The 23,261-nt window shown below is 44.4% G+C and overlaps 1 protein-coding gene across 1 annotated transcript in view; it reads right to left on the bottom strand.

The window, feature by feature from the left end:
- hob (bridge-like lipid transfer protein family member hobbit) overlaps positions 1-23,261 on the bottom strand; it is a 134,570-nt gene that overhangs the window by 28,661 nt on the left and 82,648 nt on the right. The window contains exons 28-34 of the mRNA XM_075684476.1: positions 22,101-22,273; positions 18,436-18,534; positions 11,678-11,944; positions 9,640-9,736; positions 9,404-9,500; positions 2,860-3,006; positions 1,621-1,868 (exon numbers count right to left, since the gene is read on the bottom strand). Coding sequence (XP_075540591.1) covers positions 1,621-1,868; positions 2,860-3,006; positions 9,404-9,500; positions 9,640-9,736; positions 11,678-11,944; positions 18,436-18,534; positions 22,101-22,273 — 1,128 coding nt within the window. The remainder of the gene's footprint in view (positions 1-1,620; positions 1,869-2,859; positions 3,007-9,403; positions 9,501-9,639; positions 9,737-11,677; positions 11,945-18,435; positions 18,535-22,100; positions 22,274-23,261) is intronic.

Raw genomic sequence — 23,261 nt, 5'->3', positions numbered from 1 at the left:
AAATAATGTTAAGGCAACCACAGCCGTGAGCTTCAAAAACTGTTTTATACTTGTGCAGCGTACAATCCAGTGCAGCAATGCACAGTAGTGCCAGTACAGGCCAAATCATAGTTCGCACTTATGTTCTCCTTCGTTATACTTTAGCATAATTAGAGATAGTCACTCCTACTCAATTCAAATGAGATGGAGGGACTGTTTGGTGATATGGCTCACTGGTTAAGCTCACCATATTTTGAAGCATGAAACTGGCAGGAGAGAGAGACAGAAACCTTGATGTATGGAGTACAGTTCTAAATTTAATGTAATATACTTTTTCATGCTAGCAATTACATAACAAGAAAAAGCTCCTCTGGCATTAGTGCAAACATGTAAATACTGCAGTATAGAAAATGTTACTTATTTTTCTCCCTGTATATTTAAGTGCGTTCTGCCAAAATTATCCGAGTGCACAAGAAAATGGAGGCAACTTCGCTTGTGGGACTAGACTGTAGCTAAATGTGACACAATGCACTTCATCAGAGAATAAACAGACAACTATGTGAAAAGTCCTACATGCAGAGTACACATTTTTTTTTAAATTTTTCAAATGAAATGTGATGGTCTTTCTCATTAGTCAACAACTGGTCATGTCCTGTTGCTGTGGTCTGCAATGTCAGACAGAGTTGCTTTGGGAACTTTCACATAATTTCCTGGCATGCCAAACAAGAAGCTGTTGCTTACTGGTTCATGATAAGTAGTCTCTCTGCTACTTCAGAGGTGTAATATACTAGCTTATAGCACCTTGAGAATAAAGGAAAGGTTGTCTAAACCAGTGAAGTAGCAGATGAAAAAAGCAGCTGCATCTGCATAAAGTGTTTTCTGCAAGCAAAACTGCACTACACTGACATTGAAACTTCGTTGTGTACTAAACCAACAGCCAATGAATGGTGTTGTAATACAACAGGAACAGCCAAGACGTGCACCACTGCTGTGGATATCACTAACCACAACAGCCTCGACAAAATGTGACAATGAAACAAATTTATTATGTGCACAAAAAATACAATAACTACGATTCTTGTTGACTGATTATTTGCTACCTATGGTACAACTAAAGCCCTGGTAGTTGAGCTATGCTCCGCTTTTTACTGAATTGGTGGATCCAAATAACCAGCACATGTGGCTTATAAAGCTGCGCAGAAGGTCTGTTAGAAGACAAGGACAGAGTGAGGCACACAAAGACACATACGGGAGCACTTCCTTATGTGCCATTGTGTGGCTCACTCACTCCTTAAACAAGAAGAAAGGGGGTTAACCAAGGGGCTCAAGTTTTATTAGTCATATCATAAGAAGCCAACAAACACTTACACCAAGGGCAACATGAGGGAAATTACTTGTGCTTAATAAATTAAATAAAGACACGATAAATTAATCAACATGAAAGTGGATGAAAAAACAACTTGCCGCAAAAGGTTGTCGGATTGTTCCCTACCTGTGGCAAGATAACACGGTGCATTCTTCCTTTGTCTTTGTCTATTCTAGCACTGCATTTCCAACATGGTGTGAATTTTGCCGCAGAAACACCACACTGCTAGCAACCACAATCACTAATCAGTGCAGGATTGTATGTGAGAAGCTCACCTGTGCAGCAGACCATCACGCAATGTGTCTAACACGAGGCTGTGCTCAGAACTGAGCTGGATGCGACCTGCCAGCAGTTCGAAACCATGCTGCCGGGCTAGTGAAGTCCAGTAGCACACTTGGAACTTGTGCAGAGCCAGTGAGAGCTGCAGCTGACGTACGTGCCGTGTCAGCTGGCTCTTCCGTGGTTTCACATTGCCAAAGAGACTGCCTCGTCGTGTCAGCTTAGGAAGGCCACCTAAAATGGCCTGCAAACAATAAGAAAAAAAAAAAAGAGGCACACAAAAGCCCTGAAGTGGGTAGAAGTAAATGTGGTTTGGTAAAGAAAACTTGCAGCACTTGTTTGCAAATGTAGATTTGCTGGAAACTGACATTCTTATGCAACTGCTAACATATTTAGCTCTGAGACGAGCACAATAGTGCGCTTACAAAGCTATGTAAGAAGTGTACTAATGAATATGTATGGTCAGGAGCACCACACATCTGTTGCACATGGTGGCAGGAGGAGGGAAGAAACGCATGGAGAAAAGGAGAGAGTGTGGACTACAATCCCCCTTGGACATGTGAGCTCAAACATATTGCTTGTACATGTTGCATTGAGCACAATGAAATGAGCAATATAGAACACTTCATCTGGTTTGGCAAGAGATTCTGTTTTGAAAGGAAAAGGCTTCCAGATAGCACAAGAGGGTTTCCCCATGAACACATGCTGAACAATTAGTTCCCCCAGAAAGACTGCAGATAGGAAATGTCAAGGAAGTGTCACACATTCTACTCACATTCTTGTGAAAGACAGAGTTGATCAATTCATGGTGGACACATATTCATTACATGGAAAGAGGCACTCAGGCATGGCAACGGCCAACCAAGTCAGCCAAGCTAACTCTGCCTGTAGCAACATCACTATAACTGTCCCCCACCCCCAACGCTGGCCTGAAGCACACTTGCGCTGAACCCTTTAGTTTTGTTGTGGACACAACCTGTCGTTTACTGATACATGTAAGAGTATTTTCAGCATTCATCACTCTCAATTATGGCAATTTGATATGACAAACTGAGTATTTGCCTACTGGCGTTATTCAACAGTATGTTCTTGAATGTCTTTTGTGTATGTCCATTCTCTTACTCACAATGTTGACAAGTAACAGCACACAAACAAACAAGAAGCAAACACTTTTCCACTGATGGTTATACACTGAGAGGAACATTCATCTTGCCAATGAAATGATGTTTAGTCACCTTTAGTCCTTCCAGCCACTTCAGTGTAGAACTAAAGACTAGCAATGTTGGAATAGAATCTGCTGTTTCCAGGGCTACAGATTTTGTCTCTAGCGACACTGAGAGGTTCAAGTTCTGCGACCGGAATGCCCGATAGCTGTCATGTTCCTGCAAAGTTGAAGCAGAGATTCTGTCAGCATACCTAGTTGTTATTCAACACCATAGGAGAAATACCTACTCATATACATACCCCTCCTCAGATAGCCCTTCTAGGTGAGGTACAAGAGTTTTTTTCAAACAAGGCTTAAGAGGAAGCTTTAGTTTGGGGCCAACTCTGATTTTCCTATTCAAATTCATGTAAAACACAGAAATGTTCTTATGATACATTAAAAAAAATTGGCAAGTTTCATAAAAAACTAAGCACGAAGTTTACAAATTCACAACTCTGCATCAAAAAAAGATACAGTTAAACCTCGATATAACAAAGCCAGTAAAATCGGCAATTTGCCTTGTTATACCAAAATTTCGTTGTATTGAAATTCGACCTCTTATGCAAATAAGTACAGTCGCCGACAGATTTTTTTTTCTTGCAAAGAAAGGGGCCGTAGAATTTTTTATATTATCGAGCAGTCAAAAAAAAGCAAACTTGAATGAGAAAACTGGTCATTTTGATGAATTTGGGAGTCAGCGACGAATAATACGGTTTCATGCCATGCTGACGATATTTTCACATTGGCGGTAGGCATTAAGCGAAGCCAGCCACGCTTTCGCGTGCACTACGCCCCCGTGACTGATAGTGTCACCCGCACTGGGACAACGCTATCATGAAAAGCGCCAGCAGCGGGGAGCAGATGCTTCCTCTGCCTCTAGCTCCAACAGGTCATAGAAACTTGAGATTACGCAATCTTCAATACTATATGTGTGAGAAGACAGCTTACATGATGCTACGCCGTCTTGGCATGGCATCATTCTTCGCTCTTTGCACATGTGACAGATACATCTAAAACAGGGTGCGCGGCTGCGTATAAGCACTCAGCCGCACTTACAGCCATACACGGTGCAGCCAAGGCCGAAATGGGCGACAGAAATCGAGACTTACGCAAATTGGATGGATGGATGGATGAATGTTATGAGCGTCCCCTTTGAAACGGGGCGGTGAGTTGCGCCACTAAGCTCTTGCCTAATACTGCCTAATGGGTTAAAAAAAGAAAAAGAAAAGGAAAAAAAACACACACGATGATTTCTCATAACCAAATTTTCTGACCCCCTATGTGAACTTTGCTTTTTTATGTCTCCGTTTTTTGTCGTTTCCCTACTTTTCTTCCACCAATATTCCAATTGCCTCTTACTAGTCTCTATTGCAGACATGTTTACTTTCCACCTGCTCTCACTGAACCCAAGGGCTTCAAGGAGGCCAGTAGTGCCTGAATCGACCGCTGGGTAGATATCTTCAAATTACAAGATGCTCCATCGTTTCCCTAGCTTTACCGCAGCAAGCACATGCTTCTTCTTCCTTCTTATGTCTCGCTTTATAGGTGCATTTTCTAAAGCTTCCTGATCTTGCTTCGAAAAGTAATGAGCTTCCCTTTGAGTTATCATAAATTGTTTCTTTCCTGATTTCGTTTTCATGATATGGAAAACTTAACCCCTCCCACCTCTGCCCTCTCGCATGCACTCGCTCCCCTCCACTTCTTTCCCTTTGCTCCCGCGGGAAGGCTATGCTTTCTTGTCTAACCCTCACACACTTTCCCTTACACCTAAAGCACACAGTGCGTGGAGCACGATAAGATCTTATCGCACTTGGATTTTACACAAAACATGATGTGGCTCGGGGCACAATAAGCTCTTATCGCACTTAGATTTTATACGGAGCATGACGTGGCTCGGGGCGCGATACGACCTTATCGCGCTTGGTCTTTATACGGAACATGATGCCCGGCTCTACTTCAACTTCTTGTGGTGTGGAGTGTTATTGGAGAGGTGCGTTTGCAAGCAGCTGCTTGTAATTTAATGTTTTGACCATCTGCGTCCTCGGAAGTTTAAATTTATTGTCTCGGCATTTCATTGCGGTGGCAGTGAAATTTTGTTATATTGAAATCACATACAAACACACTTTGTTATACTGAGGTTCTAAATACATGGTGTTCTATAGACAAGAGGTTATGAAAAGTAAAATACTTCATTAAATCAAGGATTTTGTTATACTGAAGTTCATTATATCAAGGTTTAACCGTATAGTGCGCGGCTCTGTAAAATGCATCTGTTAGGGCATCTTAAGCAGATAACCTTTATATATAAATTTACAATTTATATGAAACTGTTGACAATATTCACAAGGCTGTTGCAAAGGTCCTACTCACAACTTATAGGTATATTTAAGAGCGGTGTATAATACATCATTTTGTCGGCTTTAGATGCGTTATACGTGCAGATTATAGAATTGTGATATTGCTTTTATTGCTTAATTACTGAGTGGTAAACTTAATATTTGCGTTTTCTTTTTTTCAGTTTTGCCATTTCCAACTTTTTTTAGTTGATGGTCTAAATGAGTACACTTCCTACAGTCACTAGATTTTAATTTTCTTTAAATGCAACAATTCTCATCAAATTTGGTGCAGTGGCTGCCAAGAAAAACAATTTCTCTATTTCCATGTATTTAAGACAGCAGGCCCGAGCTAAAGCTTCCTGTTAAGGTAAAAGACGGTAAAAGCACACAAGAAAGTAAATGCTGAGGCAGGACGTGCAGAAGTACAAATGGTGGTTATGGCTTGGAGAGAAAAATAGTTTTTACATTCGTTCTGCAGGTAAACTAACATAACTTGACACTCTTATCAATGCAACTCCATACACAATTTATTCCACACAAATGTTCACACATAGTTTGTTCTTTTGAAGTGGATGCCAGTCTCAGCATAGGCGCTTGAGTCACTCAAATCCTGAGTGCACGGGGCTGGCCCCGGTATCCCTGAAGACTCATAGCCTTTTTTAAAAATTATCAACAAGTCACTGTCTTCAGAGAAGTGTCAATCCCTGGTCAGCGTCCTTAGAAAGCATGCGTCATTATTAGATTTTATGCAGAACGCTAACAAACTTTGATTTCCAACTATGCGGACTCGCCACAGGAACGACACAGGGCCCGCACATCCAATCAGGCAGAAGCCTTACCGCGTGACCGTGTCAGAGTGTAAGATCATCGCTTAACAGGTCGACGACATGCTAGCTAATGGCGTCATCTAAGATTTCTCCAGCCCTTGGGCTTCACCAGTCAACCTCGTGAAAGAGAAAGATGGGTCCTGGAGGTTTTATGTAGGCTACCAGTGTCTCAATTCTGTGATGAAAAAGGATGTGTATCCACTTTCTCGGATCGATGACATTATCGACTGCCTTCATTCCGCATCCTACTTCTCATCTGTGAACCTCCGATGGGGCTACTGGCACATACCCATGCATTCAGCTGACAAAGAGAAAAATGCTTTTGTGATCCCAGACGACTTGTTTGAATTCAACGTTATGCTGTTTGGTTTGTGCAACGCACCTGCAACCTTTCAAAAGTTTATGGACACGGTATTGCGCGGCCTGAAATGGGAGTTTGGTTTGTGTTATCTAGGCAACATCGTCATTTTCGGCCGCACTTTTGCAGAGCACAACCATCGACTGGACGTTGTTGTGACATGCCTTGAACAAGCTGCCCTTATCCTCAACTCCAAGAAATGTAACTTTGGCCAACGAGAGGCTCTAGTACTTGGACATCTAGTGGACAAGCAGGGTGTGTGACCAGACCCACTGAAGGTCGCTGCAGTTAGCGGCTTTAACCAACTGCAGTCATCACAATGTGAACTGAGGAGCTTTTTGGGTCTTTGCTCGTACTTCCGACGTTTTGTGTCTAACTTTGCTGATACTGCCGACACTCCGACTTCATTGTTGCGCAAGGATAACTCTTTCACCTGGACAACAGGATTGTGATTCTTCATTTCGTCAACTGAAATTTCTGCTTTCTTCCAGACCCATACTTTGACATGTTGACCCCTCTGCCACAACAGATTTGCACACTGATGCTAGTGGAACCGGCCTCGGCGTTGTCCTCATCCAGTGTTTTGGTGACGCCGAGCGTGCCATTGCCTATGCCAGCCGTTCATTGAGCAAGTGCGAACACAATTACCTAGTTGCTGAGCAAGAGCGTGTCGCTGTCGTTTTTGCAGTCCAGAAGTTCTGCCCATATCTCTACGGGCGCCGCTTCACGATCGTTATTGATCACCATTCACTATGTTGGTTGGTCGGTCTACACGACCCGTCTGGCTGCCTTGCTTGATGGGCGCTACGTTTGCAGGAATTTGACTTTGCAGTCCATTACATGAGTGGCCGACATCATGCGGACGCTGACTGTTCTTCAAGGCTCCCTCTACCAACAAGTGCATGTGACGTTGACAATTTCGATGAGTTTCTGGCTGCCATCGATCACATTCTTTTTCCCGTCCTGGCCACTTTCCGGGAAGAGCAGCATGACGACTGCAGCCTGGATGCCCTCTTCGCCTCAGCTGCTCAACCAACAGGTAACAATGGCTTTGTCATCCAAGATGGCCTGCTCTACAAGAAGAATTATGCGGCTGATGGTGCCCGCCTCCTCTTAGTGGTCCCTGAGAATTTGAGAACCCACGTGCTCCATGCTGTGCACAATTACTCGACCACTGGGCACCTGGGTTTCACCATAACATACCACCACAGTCAGAGCCGATTCTACTGGACTAGTATGTGACGGGATATAGAAAAGTATGTGGCCAGTTGTAACAAGCGCCAGCAATGCAAGTGCCCTAATACTGCTCCGGTCGGACTCCTTCACCCTGTGGCGTCACCATCATCGCCTTTTGAAATGCTTCAAGTGCATCTTCTCAGTCCATTCCCGCGCTCAACAAATGACAACCATTGGATTATAGTCCGTGTCGACCATCTGACGAGTTATGCTGAAACTGCAGCGATGCCAACGGCCATGGCTCTTGATGGTTCGAGCTTCTTCCTGTCCTACATTATACTGCGTCATGGATGCCCTGGTATTATTGTGAGCGACCATGGTCGCCAGTTCGTGACCGACGTAGTCGAAGAGCTGTCGTGTTTCTGTGCTTGCCAGTTTTGCCACGCAACCTCGTATAACCCGCAGACAAATGGTGTCATCGAGCACACTAACAGAACTTTCACCAACATGCTTTCGATGCATGTCGATTCTAGGCACAAATATTGGGATGACATCTTGCCTTTATCCCATGCGCCTACAACACTGCAAAGCGTATAACTACCGGCTACAGTCCTTTCTATCTTCTTTATGTCAGACCACCCCGCAGCTTCCTTGACACCATTCTACCTTTTACACCTCATGCGGACTCATCTATTGCCTAGACTCTCTGCTGCGCCGAGGAGGCACGTCGCATAGCTCAGCTCCATACGTTGCCATCCCACGACTACTCCAAGATCAGCTACGATTCACTACATAAGAATGTGTAGTACGACAAAGGGGACATAGTATGGCTTTGGACACCACTTCGCAAGTGCGGCCTGTGCCATAAGTTTCTGGCTCATTGCACCAGGCCTTTCGTCATCACCAATTGCCTGAGTGATGTGACCTATTCGATCGTTCATCTTGTTTCTGATGGCTACCGGTCTAAGAAGACGCAGCTTGTTCACGTCACCCGCCTGAAACGCTGTCATCCCCATGACTCCGAGTGGACGTAACAGTTACTTGCCCAGCGGGCTTCGTCTGTGAAGGGATGAGTGTTACGCTAAAGCTACGGCAAGGACGACAAGAGGAGAATGAAGTGCGCTTGTCTTTGCAGCGTCTCGGTGTTGGCACAGCCCCTTTTCATCTCATCTTTAAATAAACGCACCTTATCGAAGCAGCTTTATTTATTTACTTGCATACATACTTACCTGTACTTCCAATTTGGTTTACTTATGTCTTTAACTTGCCTAGCTGCATAAGTATTGAGACTAATAACAACCAGATGCACAGGGAAAAGAAACATATGAAAAGCTACCAGTGAAAACCAAAAGTAAAGGAAAAGAGCAGAAGTAAAAATTGCAGTAAAATGAAAAAAAAGAAAGATTCGACTGATTTCAATTTACTTGTTGATGGGCTTTCAGCAGGATGACATTTCATTAATGTGCTATTCCTCGAACAAAAAAGGGGAATGATTGCAGTGTTGTGAAGGGACACACAGCAGCAACATTCCTATATGCAACAATGTTTAATTATCCTTGAATAAAACAAGTCCACCCAAAGCACTCATTACAGAAAATTGATAAGAGCAGCTAAATGATTTTTCACACTGAGATGTACAGCTGCCGAAATGGCTATGTAGCACTGCAGAACACCAATTCTGAGGAAAATTTTTAGACCCAAAGCACCCAAAAGCTGGCATTTCTTGGATTAGCTGATATGGTAAACTTTTTTTGAGCGGCAGTTTAGTCTGTATAGTTGGAAGATTAAACGTAATCTACGATAACAACCCAAAAGTTTCAATTATAAATTGCTTTGAAAGCTGTTTATCAGCCACAAGGAAAAAGAAAAATTATTTACCTGGTTACTTGAGTACTCTGGTATCTTGTCAGGAGCGCAAGGTGTGATGCTATGGTGGTCAAAAGGGTTGCCCACACAAAGCCAATTCATCTTGATGCTAAGCAACGACATAAGCAACTACAATCACACACAGCTCATGTTCATAAACTAGCACAGCTTCCTTTTGCACACTGCAGTTGCGAACAAACAAATTATACATAATTTGATTTTGACTCCTGTAATGGCCCCAGACTCACCTTATTTTGAGGTTTGGAATGTGAACCAAACGGCTGTCATTGTACCGAGACGCTGTGTGCACATACATGCCCAGGTTCCCTTTCATCACAATCTTGCCTGGAAAAAAGAAAGAAAAAAAAAACACTCCGCTATTATAAAGATGCCCTTAAATATGAGGGGTCGTTCTCACTATCATGACTGATATTGAAAATTTGATCTATAATGAGGAATTAAGGTACATTTAAGCAGGAAAGCTATTCTTGCACTTACACAAAAAAATTAAAAAGTATCAATTCCCGAAATAACATTGGACAATATGGCTTCATATTTCCTCACTGAAGTGCTTATGGAGTAACATTTATCTTGCCGCACTACTGCTGCAGCCTTTACTGCTTCATGTTGAAAGTTTCCTACTTCTATTTTCACGTTCTTTCTGGCATATATTTTATGCTGTTTAGAATAAAATCACAATTTCAAAGTCCAGCACTGCACATTAGTTTCCCTGTTCTTGAATCTCCATACTGCTTTCTTTCTTTCTCCATAACCAGCAAGCCAAACTTACAATGTTCAATCAGGGCCCGTATTCTGAAACGTTCGCCTTCCGCGAAACTATTGCCTTGGCCACGCCTCCGCCAACGGCGCGCACTGATTGGCGGTTTTAGCAAAACCAGAAAATAAACAGCGCCTGCTAGTAGTTCCGGCATACGTCATTTTAACGTCATGGTGTCGATGGGTGCTCTCGACATATACTGAATAAATGAACATGTCTTTTGGCGTTCGGTTGCTGGTGGAGTGTAGAAGAGATAAGATAGGTGGTCGTTAATAGTAGCCTTTCTGGTGGCGTCTTAGACGCTTTGTTTCGCGGCGATACTTGTTGATTCACTTAAAATAAAACATTTCGCACTTCCTTATTCAATTTATTTTACCTAATGTGGCCATAACCAGCCGTAGTCAGTGCGAAGAACCCGTACTGCGGCCGCCACTACACTCGAAAACAACACACCCGAGCCGCTCTGCACTCGCACTGTGCGCTCTCTCATGCAATGTGAAGCATTCGACAGTGCGCGTTGGTAGTGCACGCTGACGCGACGGGTAAGCAGTCGCTTGATTTATTGAACGTGACTATCACGGCGGCGAAACTATCACAGAAGGCGAATATTTCAGAATATGACCCCAGTTTTTTCTGCTGCCAGCCGGCAGCTCTGCACAATCCAGATGTGACAAGTTACGTTAATGATTAGGTTACACCGCACACCAAAGATTCTTCTGAGAAGAATGCACTTTTCAAGTAATAGTAGACATAACTTTGTTCTTTCAAAGATAGTGAGCTTTCTAATAATAATTTTTAAAAAACATAAACAGTGACACAGTGCTGTTCAAAGCTGTTTTCTGATGAGGAATTGCTTGTATAAACAAGCAATTTGTTGCAACTCATCAAAGACACTGCCACCTTAAAAAAATCACAAAGAGAAACAATAAGTCATTATAGACTGATAAAGTATTCTTTCAGAACACTATTTTCACAAATTTTGTGGTAAAAAATTGATAATTAGACGAGAACATGAAGGTAAAAGTTTCATTTTCTTTATATTACATGCCGAAACCCCAGCATCTGTACATCAGGGTGATGTCATAAATTTTGAATTATGTTTTTTTAATTTGAATTGTTGTCGCTGAGTAAAGGTTCTTGAACCTTTTTGAATTCAGTCTTTGGCTCCTTTAGAATACAATATAGCACACGTTTACTGATAAAAAATTAACTAGGGCTTAGCAGATGCTGCCCAACTCCATGACACCACAGTGGGTCAGTGCAAAAACATTAAGGGAACATCGCTGCCCATGTTTTATCAGCTACCAAGCCTTCTCTCCCCCATGACAAGAGTGACTATTTCTTATTGCAGAAGTGCAATTTACTCATTATTTCACTCTTTAGTGCCCCATTATTTACCACAATTTTCACCCAACAGCAAGGCAAGTTATCCTTTCAGAAAGTTCACAGATCTTGCTTCTAAACTTTCTTGGACAGAAAGAGGCATCCTCTTGTTCAAGGTTTTATACCGTTTGTCCAATCCACAATAGCGTCGCTCCAGGACACTTCAAAGAGTTCGGTGTCATTGTTTGGGTCCAGAGACACATGCTGGAAAAGGGCCAGGTGTCTTGCAGAGACAGTCAGGCGTCCATGAAGCAGGAGTCGTGCCTTGTCCCACCAGGCAAGTGCTGGACTCGGGTCGGCTGACGGGCGGCTCACTTTCTCCATGCACAGGCTGACTTGGGCCACGATGGCTTCCCAGCAAGCTCCATATGTCAAGCCTAGGTATCCCAGGTCTGCGTGAAACACATGGTCAAGTAGAAAATATCATTCAGACAAGTAAACAATCTACGACATTCCATAAAAGGAAAGTGTGCTGGGCAAAAGTTGGATGCTACAAGAGATCTGTGAAACTGGGAAGTGGCCACTGAACATGACAGCATGCACAGCAACCAAGTAAGAATGGTTCACGTTGGCCTACATCACTACACTCTCGCCATGAGAATTTTTGCTTCTCGTTTCAATTACATGTTGCACATGTAACAAAGTACAAGTAATTATTTAATTTGTTTTTATTTTATTTACAAGATAATGCAGATTTAACAAAGTTCAAAACAGGAAGGGCAACACAAAAGGAAACTTTAAATGTAATAATTACAAACAAACAAACAAAAAGATCAAAGTTGGAAAAGACCGAACAAACAGTCTTGTATGACCAATTTATACAATCACATTTAATAGCAGCATAAGAAGCTCTGAAGTGCTTTTGTAAAATCTTAGGCAGGTATTACATGTTCTGGTAAATTGTTCCAGTCCTTAACCTAAAAGCAAGCATAAAATAAACACAGCATTTTTATAATGACAGTAAAACACACACACGCACACGAGGCTACTGCCAATTTAGCTTTATTTCTATCATACAGTGGAAATCAAGCTTAAGTGAGTAAGTTTGGTTAATATCCATTAGCTTGACTTAGGCAAAACACTCATAATTACTCTATGCTAACCAATGAATGAATGTAGACCTTTGAAAAATTTCATAAAGCAACACCCTTATTCAAACAAATGAATGAATGAATGAACTTTATTCCCCTTTTAAGAAAGGGGAGGAGCCGGGGGGGAGAGAGGGAGGTCTAAGTACTCCAGTCCCAGCAGGCGTCCATCACCACATTATGTGGCTAGAAGTCCGTCTACCAGTCGTGGTAGGCCTCCGCTACCTCCTCAGCCCACCTCAGGACTCGGTCCTGTAGGGTGGGATCGGAGCTGCGCAGGGCAGTCTCCCACAGCTCCTCGCTACTAATTAATGGTTTGAGCTTGCGGGGGGGAGTTTTGATGGGGCATTGCCACATGATATGGGAGAGATCTGCTATGGGGACAGGGCAAAAGCGACACTTGGGTGTCGGGTATGTGGCGGGAAAGAATAAGTGCAAAGTGCGCGGGGTAAGAAAAGTGCGAGTTTGTAGTTGTCGCCACAGTATTTCTCTCTGGCGCGTTCTAGACACAGAGAGAGGTGGATACAATAGGCGTTGGTTTCTGTAATGTGTGCAAATTTCATGGAATGTGACGAGTGTGTCTTTATTGGTGTGTTGTTGGGAGTCATTGGGTTTTAGAGTTAGGCCCATATTTGCGGCCACTCGGTCCGTGAATCCTCGAGCAGCGGCATGAGCCATTTCGTTGCCATGGAGTCCTTGATGTGCTGGAGCCCATACGAGAGCGATGTCTTTTTCTGGTGGGTGAGCTACAAGCAAAGAGTGTGCGAGGTTGTTAATGTAGCCGTTACTGAAGTTCCGGATAGCAGTCTTAGAGTCACTAATAATGACGTCGCAATCGGGTAGCCCCGATGCAAGTGCAATGGCGGCCTCTTCCGCGTCCCCCGCCGAGGTGTTCTTGACTGATGCTGAACAAACAGTGTTGCCCTGGTTGTTTACGACCGCTATAGCATAACAATGTTGAGGGGTGTAGGCTGCAGCGTCCACATAGTACACTCCTTCAGCTTGTCCATAGCTGCGTTGTAGCGCCTTGGCTCGATGTTTGCGGCGTTTGACGTGAAATTCGGGGTGCATGTTTCTGGGTAGGGGCTGGATGTGGTATTGGCCGTGTATGTTCGGAGGAAGTTGATGTCGCCTACTCTCGTTGAATGGTGGAGCATGATGAAGTTGTCTCAGGATCTCACGCCCAGCTTCAGTGGTGGTGAGTCTATGGTATTGCGATGATAGATGGGCTTCGGTTAATTCTTGAAGGGTATTTAGTGTGGCGGTGGCCATCACCCTTTGTGTGGATGCTCTAATTGGAACACCAAGAGCGACTTTGTGTATCTTGCGAATCAAGCAATTCACAGTATCCTCTTCCTGCCTAGAGAGTGAGAGATACGGTAGTGCGAAGGTGATTTTGCTTAAGACAAAAGCCTTGATTAGTTGAATTAGCTCCTTCTCTCGAAGCCCTCCGTGTTTGTTGGAGATCCTCCCTATCAGGCGGAGCGTATTATCTACTGTTGTTTGTAGTGTTTGCAAGGTATGCTGATTTGCTCGGTTGCATTGGAGGTGTAATCCTAGGACCCTTATCCTGTCTACTTGGGGTATAGGGTGCCCTTCAATCGTGAGTTGGATATTCGGGGGTGAAGTCCTGAAGCGTCTTGTGGGGCGTAGAAGGAGAAGCTGTGATTTGGTGGGGGAGCACCTGAGATTCAACTCTTGACCCACTTGTTCGACTTGATCAATTGCAGCTTGGAGGGTGTCTTGGATGTGCCCGTCAGAACCTCCGGTCATCCACAGCGTAATATCGTCCGCGTACAGTGTGAATCGGAGGTCAGGAATCTTCTTGAGAGTGAAAGCTAAAGGTCGCATAGCCAAATTGAAGAGGAGGGGGGAAAGTACTGCCCCTTGGGGCGTGCCAGTACTTCCTAAACTTATTTGCCCAGATTGTTCGCTGCCTAATTGTAGCGTCGCAGTGCGGTTCGTGAGGAAGCTGCGTATATAGCGGTAGATTCGCTCCCCGCAGTTTATACTGCTAAGTTCGCGTAGTATGGCCAAGTGGGACACGTTGTTGAAGGCGCCCTTGAGGTCGAGGCCGAGCAACGCTTGTGTGTCACGGGCGTCGCTCGGTTCGATAATGTCTCCTTTGAGCCTTAACATGACATCCTGACAAGAAAGAGATTTGCGAAAGCCAGTCATTTCCGAAGGGAACAAGTGATTATGTTCGATGTATTTGGAGAGGCGTAGGTGGATTACGTGCTCCAAGATCTTCCCTATGCATGAAGTCAGAGAAATTGGACGGAAGTTTTCAATGTGAATTGGCTTATTCGGCTTTAGAATGAAGATTACTTTGGCTGCTTTCCATTGTTGGGGTATCTCTCCCTCTTCGAGACAGTGGTTGTAAAACTCGGTGAGTTTGCTTATGGATTGCTCATCGAGGTTGCGAAGCGTTTTATTAGTCACAGAGTCTGGGCCTGGTGCCGTGGTGGTTCGCACTTGGTTGAGGGCATGTCGAACCTCCGCTTCTGTGATGGGGCTGCAAAGCTCCTGATTGGGTTCACCAGCATAGTCGGGCATGGGTATTTGCGTAGGAGGGGGCATATGTTTGGAAGCCAGGTTGCTGAACATGGTCGGCAGGTCGGCTGCATGTTCATGCAGCAGTTTATTCATCTGGTGGTTATTGTGCGTCCTAGACGTGGTGGGGTCGAGCAGGTGCCGGAGCAATTGCCAGGTCTTTTTAGTGCTGAGAGTACCATGCGCGCCTTCGCAAACCTGAGTCCATTGCTGTGCCGCCAATTTGATAGCATATTGTTGTATCTGAGAGTCTAATTTGGCGATTCGGATTCGGAGTTTACGATTGTAACGTGCTGTTAGCCATTTCCTAAGTAGAGCTTGCTTCGCTTCCCACATGTGTAATAGCTTAGAGTCAATTGTGGCCAAGGGTGTGTCTAGCGGGAGAGTGGTGGTATGGGCCTCTACGTCTGCTTGCAAGGCGTTCGCCCATTGCTCGATGTCGGTAATGGTTTCTTCGTTAGTATTGCAGCGAGATTTTCTAAATTCCGTCCAATTCGTAAGCCTTAGTGGTTTCGTGGCTAACGGTCTGTGCTTAAAATCTACACGGAGTTCGAGGATGTAATGGTCGCTTCCCAAGTTGTTTTGGAGGTTTTGCCACGTCGCCTGAGTGATGCGGTGAGTTAGGGTGAGGTCAGGGGATGTATCCCTACTGACGCTATTTCCTAGCCGGGTAGGAAGAGTGAAGTCATTGTAGATGGTGAAACCTTGATTTTGTATGTGCTGCCATAGAGCTCTTCCCTTAGGAGTGGATGCGGAATGGCCCCACATTTGATGGGGGGCATTGAAGTCGCCCGTTACGACTAGCGGCTGTTTATTGGCGTTAGCTTTGGCCTGGGCAAGCATGTTCTCAAAGCGGTGGTGTCGAGCATTGGGAGGGCTATAAACATTCAACATGCATAGGGTGGGTTGTGTGCGGCTTTGAGGTAGAATTTTGATGAAATCGTGGGGGATTTCAGTACTGCTGAACGTGTCCCGTTTAACAGAAAGATGTCGCCTTGCAAGTATGGCAGTGTTGGGCTTGTCTATGTGAGGGTCTTGAAACGTATTGTATCCAGGTAGTGTGACTTTCCCGTGTGTTTCCTGCAAGGCTATAATGTCAGGGAGCTCGTTAAGACTCTGTAGAAATAGTGTTAGAGATGCGCGCTTGTTGCGGAACCCCCTGCAGTTCCACTGCCAGATGACTAGACTACGGGCTGGCTTCATCATTATTGTCATTTTGAAGGACGGGAATTTGTGACGTCGCGGAGCGTCTTCCCCAATTGTCGATTAGCTCTTGAAACCGGCAAAACTGTGCAGATGCCTCACAAATAAATGCATCAAGCTTGCTCTGTAGTCGATTTTCAAGGGCAACAAGTTTGTTTTCCAGAAGGTCCATGCGGTCAGTGAGGACAAATATGGCGTTTTCAACGGTGTTCTCGGTGTCTGTTATTTCGGCATTCTTCCTTTTTGCGGGTGGGGGCTGCGTGTGTGATGAAGGCAGCATTGGAGTTGCGGCTTCCGTCGTAGCAGTGGATGCAAGTGTGTCCATGTGTTCTGTCGGAGGACGTGTGAGTGTGGGCGCAAGCGTTTGTGGGAGTGGTTTGGAAGTAGCAGCAGGAGTGTCAGTGATATCGATGGGGGGGTGGAGCATTGCTTTGAGCTGCTTGATTTCGTTTTTAAGCATTTCGTTCTGATTTAGCATGTATTTGATGAGAGAGCTATCAGCATATTGTGAGGAGCTGCTATTGTGGGAGACTACTCCTGCCCAGCTCACCTTTTTATGGTTGATGGGCGGTGTCTCCTCGTTGCGTGGGGTCAGCGGAGGCCAAGCTTGCTTCGATGATGGGAGCTGCGTCGATGCTGCAGTGTTCTTGCGGCCAGAGCTGCTCTGCGGCGTCTCTTGTCCAGTGCGTTGATTGGGGGCCTGTACAGCGTTCCTGGCCGGAAGTGTCAGTTTAGACTCTGGAGGTGCCGGGGGCGGTGTCCGTGGTTTGTAACGAAGTTTGCACTCTGAGGAACCAGTCTCATGTGCTCCGTTGCAGATGATGCAAGTGGGAGTACAGCTGTGGTCCTGAGGAGGATCTGGCGTGCCACATTTTGGGCAGAGACATATGGTCACATTGGGGCAGACGTCTTGGCGATGGCCAAGCTGCCGGCACTTAGTACACGCCTCCACTTTTTGTCGATATGGTCGGCAGCGGAGGTCTGTGCGGAGGTAGTCAATGTAGAAGGGGACCTTTGAGCCTTCGAAAGTGACCAGGATGGAGTCTGTAGAGCCCATTCTTCGAGCAGCTAGGATGTTGATTGCTGGATTGGACTCTCGAAGGTTAGCCAACACGTTCCCTTCTACCAGGGAGGCCGGCAGCTTGATGATACCCCTACACGAATTTTTAGGGTCTGCCACGTGCGTGGAGACTTCGTAGCTCTTGCCCATGATGGTGAGGGTGGCGATCTTCAAATAGCGTTCAGCCCTGTCCATGCAGGGAGTGCTTATGATGATTGTGTTGTTAATCTCGTTGGCCCGGAGTCGATCTAGTGACGCTGCAGCCGTGGAGAGACCAGTGGACTTGATGACGATGTCGCGGAGAGAGACTGGATGTATGTTGGCGCAGTTGACTCCACCGTGTACACGAAGAATTATTTTGTATTCTGCGGCTGGAAGTGGAGGAGGACGAGGCAGAATGTGGCTTACTTGCCGTGGAGTTTTGAGGGCGCTGGGCGAGGTTGGCGAAGGCTTCTTGGTGTCGGAGTAAATAAATTTCTCGCGCCAATCGAGGATCTCTTCCGGAGTCATGTCGACGCTGTCGACGACGCCGTCCTGACTCATGGCTGCTGCAGCTGCTACCGCCGACGCACGCTGCCGGCGTTGCGCGGCAGGGGCGCAAGGGTTTGGATGTTTCGAATAATTGGCGATGAGCTGAAGATGACAGGTCCAATTTCCGCTGAAGAGGTGTCGTTCGACAGCGGGTCACTTACAGCACCAGTGATCCAAAAATCACAAGAGTCGAGGCAAGAATTTGGACACAGCACACGAAAAAAGACGGAGCCGATGCATCATGCAACCACAGCGTTCGGAAGCTCTATTCAAATGAAACAATTTCCCGGTGAACACGCTAAGATGTACGTGCACACCCAGAACTGATAAGTGAGTAATGCACTTTTGTTTAAGCTCTGCACAGTCACTGCAGTCAATTTCTAAAAATAGCAGACTCAGATACCACATTGTAGTACTGTGTTTAAGGCATAGTTTACACATTACTCACCCCAAGTCAAGTCGTGATAGAATTTCAGGGATGGCATGCTTCTTTCCACAGTCATATTCCCCCATGGTGCACCCACTTCAACTGTTGAGCTCCGTTTTGCTGCAAGCACGTTTCACATTTAGCATTGAAGAATTCAATAACTTAGCACAACGGCAAAAGATAATATATGAAAAAAGCGCTACGTTAGTCTAAGGAAATTGATTATGTCCCTTTTTTTACCATTAACAAAAACATTTGGTACAGGATATAGCTGACATACTGACCTGTACAGTACCCAAAAGCCATACCTCCATTTGAAGTAGTAATGAACAGGTTACAGAGGCTCCTTCTATAAGTAGTGATGAAGTTAGAAGGGCCTTGCAAGGCATGAAACAGAGAAAAGCAGCAGGAGAATATGGAATAACACTCAATTTAATCAAAGATGGAGGAGACATCATGCTTGAAAGGCTGGCGGCCCTCTATAGAAGCTGTCTCATGACTTCAAGGGTCCCAGAGAGCTGGAAGAATGCCAACATTACACTAACCCACGAAATGGGAGATGCTAAAGGATTGAACAATTATATGCTCATAGCTTGCTTCCAATATGATATAAATATTCCATTCAAATATACCAAAATATTCACCAAGATAATCTCCAATAGAATAACAGCAACACTGGACTTTAGTCAAATAAGGGAACAGGTCAGCTTCAAGAAGGGATACTCTACAATTGATCACATCTATGTCATCAATAAGGTAATCGAGAAATTTGCACAGTACAATCAGCCTCTCTATATGGCTTTCGTAGATTAAAAAAAGGCATTTGAATCAGCAGAGATACCAACAGTCATAGAGGCATTACGTAATCAAGGAGTGCAGAACGCTTACGTAAGCACCTTGGAAAATATCTACAGAGATTCCACAGCTACCTTAATTCTTCACAAGTAGAAAGATACCTATAAAGAAAGAGGTCAGACAAGTTGACACAACCTCTCCAATGCTATTTATTCCATGCTTGGAAGAAGTATTTCAGCTATTAAACTGGGAAGGCTTAGGAGTAAGGATCAACGGCGAATACCTCGGGAACCTCTCTGTGTTAAGGTCCTCAATCATTTGTTGTAACTTGTCCCCAGTGTTGCTGAACAGGACAATGTCATCTGCAAACTGAAGGTTCCTGAGGTATTCGCCGTTGATCCTTACTCCTAAGCCTTCCCAGTTTAATAGCTGAAATACTTCTTCCAAGCATGGAGTAAGTTTGCAGATGAAATTGTCCTGTTTAGCAACACTGGGGACAAGTTACAACAAATGATTGAGGACCTTAACAGAGAGAGTGTAAGAGTCGGGTTGAAGATTAATATGCAGAAAACAAAGATTACGATCAATAGCCTGGAAAGGGAACAAGAGCTCAGGATCGCCAGTCAGCCTCTACACCTTGTGAAGGAGTATGTTTACCTAGGTCAATTACTCACAGGGGACCCTGATCATGAGGAAATTTACAGAAGAATAAAAATAAAAACATTTTCAGATCCTAACCGGAAGCTTACCACTATCAATAAAAAGAAAGGTGTACAATCAGTGCATTCTACTGGTGTTAACGTATTGGGCAGAAACTTGGAGACTGACAAGGAACCTTGAGAACAAGTTAAGGACCGCGCAAAGAGCAATGGAACGAAGAATGTTAGGTGTAACATTAAGAGACAGGAAGAGGGCAGTGTGGATCAGAGAGCATATGGGGATAGCCGATATTCTAATTGAGATTAAGAGAAGAAAATGGAGCTGAGCCGGTCATCTAATGCGTAGGTTAGATAACTCTTGGCCCATTAGGGTAATGGAATGGGTACCCAGAGAAGGGAAGTGCAGTGGCAGGAGACTAGATCGGCTGATGAAATTAAAAAATTTGCAGGCTAGTTGGAATCAGTTGGCACAGGACAAGGGTAATTGGAGATCGGAGGGACAGGCTTTCATCCTGCAGTGGACATAAAATAGGCTGATGATGATCGGTGACTGCTGGGCTAGGTGGTGAATAGGTATTGCGTAGATATATATGGTAGGGACGTGGGAGAGACGTCTGTGAGCCCTTTCCAGCAAAAAACTTCATGGGCATTGCCACAATGCCTTCTGGAGCTCTCTGGTCATTGTCCCGATGTCCTCCGGAACTCCCTAGCCATTGACACAGAGCACTCTGGATGGCTGTAATTATGCATTAACCCGCCCTGCAGAAACAGTGCAAAAACTGCAGCGCTTACTTTTGTACTCGCATACAACAGCCCAGAGGGGAGATAATATGGCAGAAAGAGGAGACAGAGAATGCATAAAGCTAGTGCCCAGACGAATGGGTGAATAATAGCCACTCTTCACTCGTGGCAGCTTGCATACATGGGACGATCGTGGGAGAAGGGAAAGGAGCCACCAGAAAGCATGCTTCACTTGGGGTTTCATCAATAAAAGAAACATTACCACTAGACATAGCAACAGTTGCGGGCAAACTAAAAATTTTCATTCAAGGCATGATGTGTAACATTTCTGCTATTTCTGAAAAATAAACACCATGCAAGTTTGTACATGTGGAAAACTGATGGAAGGCATGCAGACGCAAAGCCTCACTAAAGCACCACAACGTCAAGACGACAACAAGCAAGTGGCTGTCTAGCGAATCAAAATTTCAGCCACAATGCGATGTGCCCGTGTGAGGGAATAACAGTGCTAACTTTCTCGCAGGCTACAAATAATGCGCACTAGAACGCCTCAAGTAAACACATGTCTCTGTGTGTTGTGTGTATTACATAGACAAACACAAGTGGTGCACACAAGGTAACATTTAACATCACATCATGACTGTCGTAAGCCATCAACATCACCACCAAATCTCGTCACAGTGCAAACAGCACAGAAAGCTTCACTTACATCGATTCCAATACATAATTTTAAGCATCAGTACCATCATTTACCTACGTGTCAGAGGCCCTGTGAGGGTCATTAACATTACAAACAGTTGGCATTGTTTTTTGTGGGGCACCTTTAACTGCAATGCGTCCTTTCACCTTAGCACTGGCTTTGCAACTGTGTGAATACCATGCAAAACATAGGCAGAAATTGGAACTGAATGTGGAGATAACTAAAGAAATGGGCTCTTACATAAACACAATATAGGTGCACAGGTTCCCTGAACTGATAAGATGAGGCAGCATAATGATGCAATAATAAGCAACAAATGATAATGCAAGCATGAAGTGCAGTAAACAATTATCCACTTAGCTAAAAAGATAGATCCTACTAACAAGATTGCAATACGCTGCATTGAGTAGTCAGATGTGCACATGCGTTGGAGCAGCTGCCCTTGGTTTACTAGTAAGGCCAAGTGGATATACGCTGTTAAAGTGCATTGGCCATTGGACCTGAAAACGCTGTGCACTCTCATTGTCTAGTTGTACTAATCATCACCCCTTACCTTTAGCTACATTCTATTGTGCTTGCTCTTTGCAGGTTCGAATGCACCAGAGTCTATGCATGTCATGTCTTCATTTTCCTTAAAACGTACAGATCTTGGCCTTTCCGCAAAATTCAGTTGCCTAGTAGCTTAGCTCGTATTTACAAAACAAACAAATAAATAAATAAATAAATAAAAATCAAGAAAAGGAAATGACAGTCTTAAGCAAAGCAAAGAAAGATTAAAATTTAGGTGATACCTCGTGGCGGTGCCTCCTGCTCAGCACCGGCCAGGGTGCCCCACACCTGGAATTCCCGCCAGTCCACCATGAATTGTGGGAAGTCACGCAGCTGGCAGGTGACAGATTTGATGCTGCCTGTCACTCGGCGACACCATAGGGTCGAGAAATGCATTCCTTCCTCAGGATAGGGGCTGTGTGCAAGCAATGCCGACAATTATCAATATTAATGCTGGCTCTTCACAATACAGAGAAGCACAAGGAGGAATACAAAAAAAAAAAAAAGAAAAATGGACACGGTCACTAGAAGCTAGCACAATTGTAACACTGGGTTTTTCCAAGTGCAAGAGTCTAAAATGGTAAAAAAAAATTTGTGCAGAAACTATCAACGATGGCTGTCAATGTAAATGACTACTTCAAAAAAGCTATTTCCTTATTAAAAGAATGGTGAACTAGATGGTGTTTATATTTGTTGCAGTGAGGGCATTTAGGCAGTGTTTGTTGTTTCATTGTGCAATTCAATAGAGAACAGAGCCATTAAGTGGCAAATCTGTAGCAGTAGTATTGGCGGTCAGCACGTGTGTCAGCACACTCAGTAACAATTGTGCCCCACAACTCATTTGCGTGAACGCGTGCCCACTTTATGTCGGCGCCTTTCTATCGGCGATGAAACTTTGTCCATCAGCCACAAAAAAGGGGTGAAAGAGCTGAAAAAAAAAAATTTTGTTTTATGAGAGAAAGAAAAAAACAGATCCCTCAAAACAATATACACCGTCATTCTGGAACTAAAGTGAGCAATCTAGCTGACATGTGTGAATAGACATTAATTGTTAGCTGCATGCTATTGCTCCTGTCGGAAAATAAATGTCTCGGAGGTTGCACTCGAGGACAGATGCAACAGCCAGAGCCAGAATGAGAGAAATTTTCATGTGGGACATTAATGACTGAAACACTTGGACAGGGAACTATCTTAAAACAATATAGCAATTGTGCTGCTAATATCTGTGAATCAACAGAGGTCCAGAAGGCTCGCCGGTATAACAGAAAGTGGCACTGAAGTTATGGACAGTGTAATCATAGACAAAAAAATGCCATACATAATGAACGAGTGCTACACATTTATTCGAAATCCATGTGGAAAATATATAGCAAGAAACATGCATGTTCATTCAACATTTTGCA

The sequence above is a fragment of the Dermacentor variabilis genome, chromosome 3 (assembly GCF_050947875.1).
Source record: "Dermacentor variabilis isolate Ectoservices chromosome 3, ASM5094787v1, whole genome shotgun sequence".
NCBI lineage: Eukaryota > Metazoa > Arthropoda > Arachnida > Ixodida > Ixodidae > Dermacentor > Dermacentor variabilis.
The sequence above is the reverse complement of the archived record's forward strand: the minus strand, read 5'-3'. Positions and strand labels throughout refer to the sequence as shown.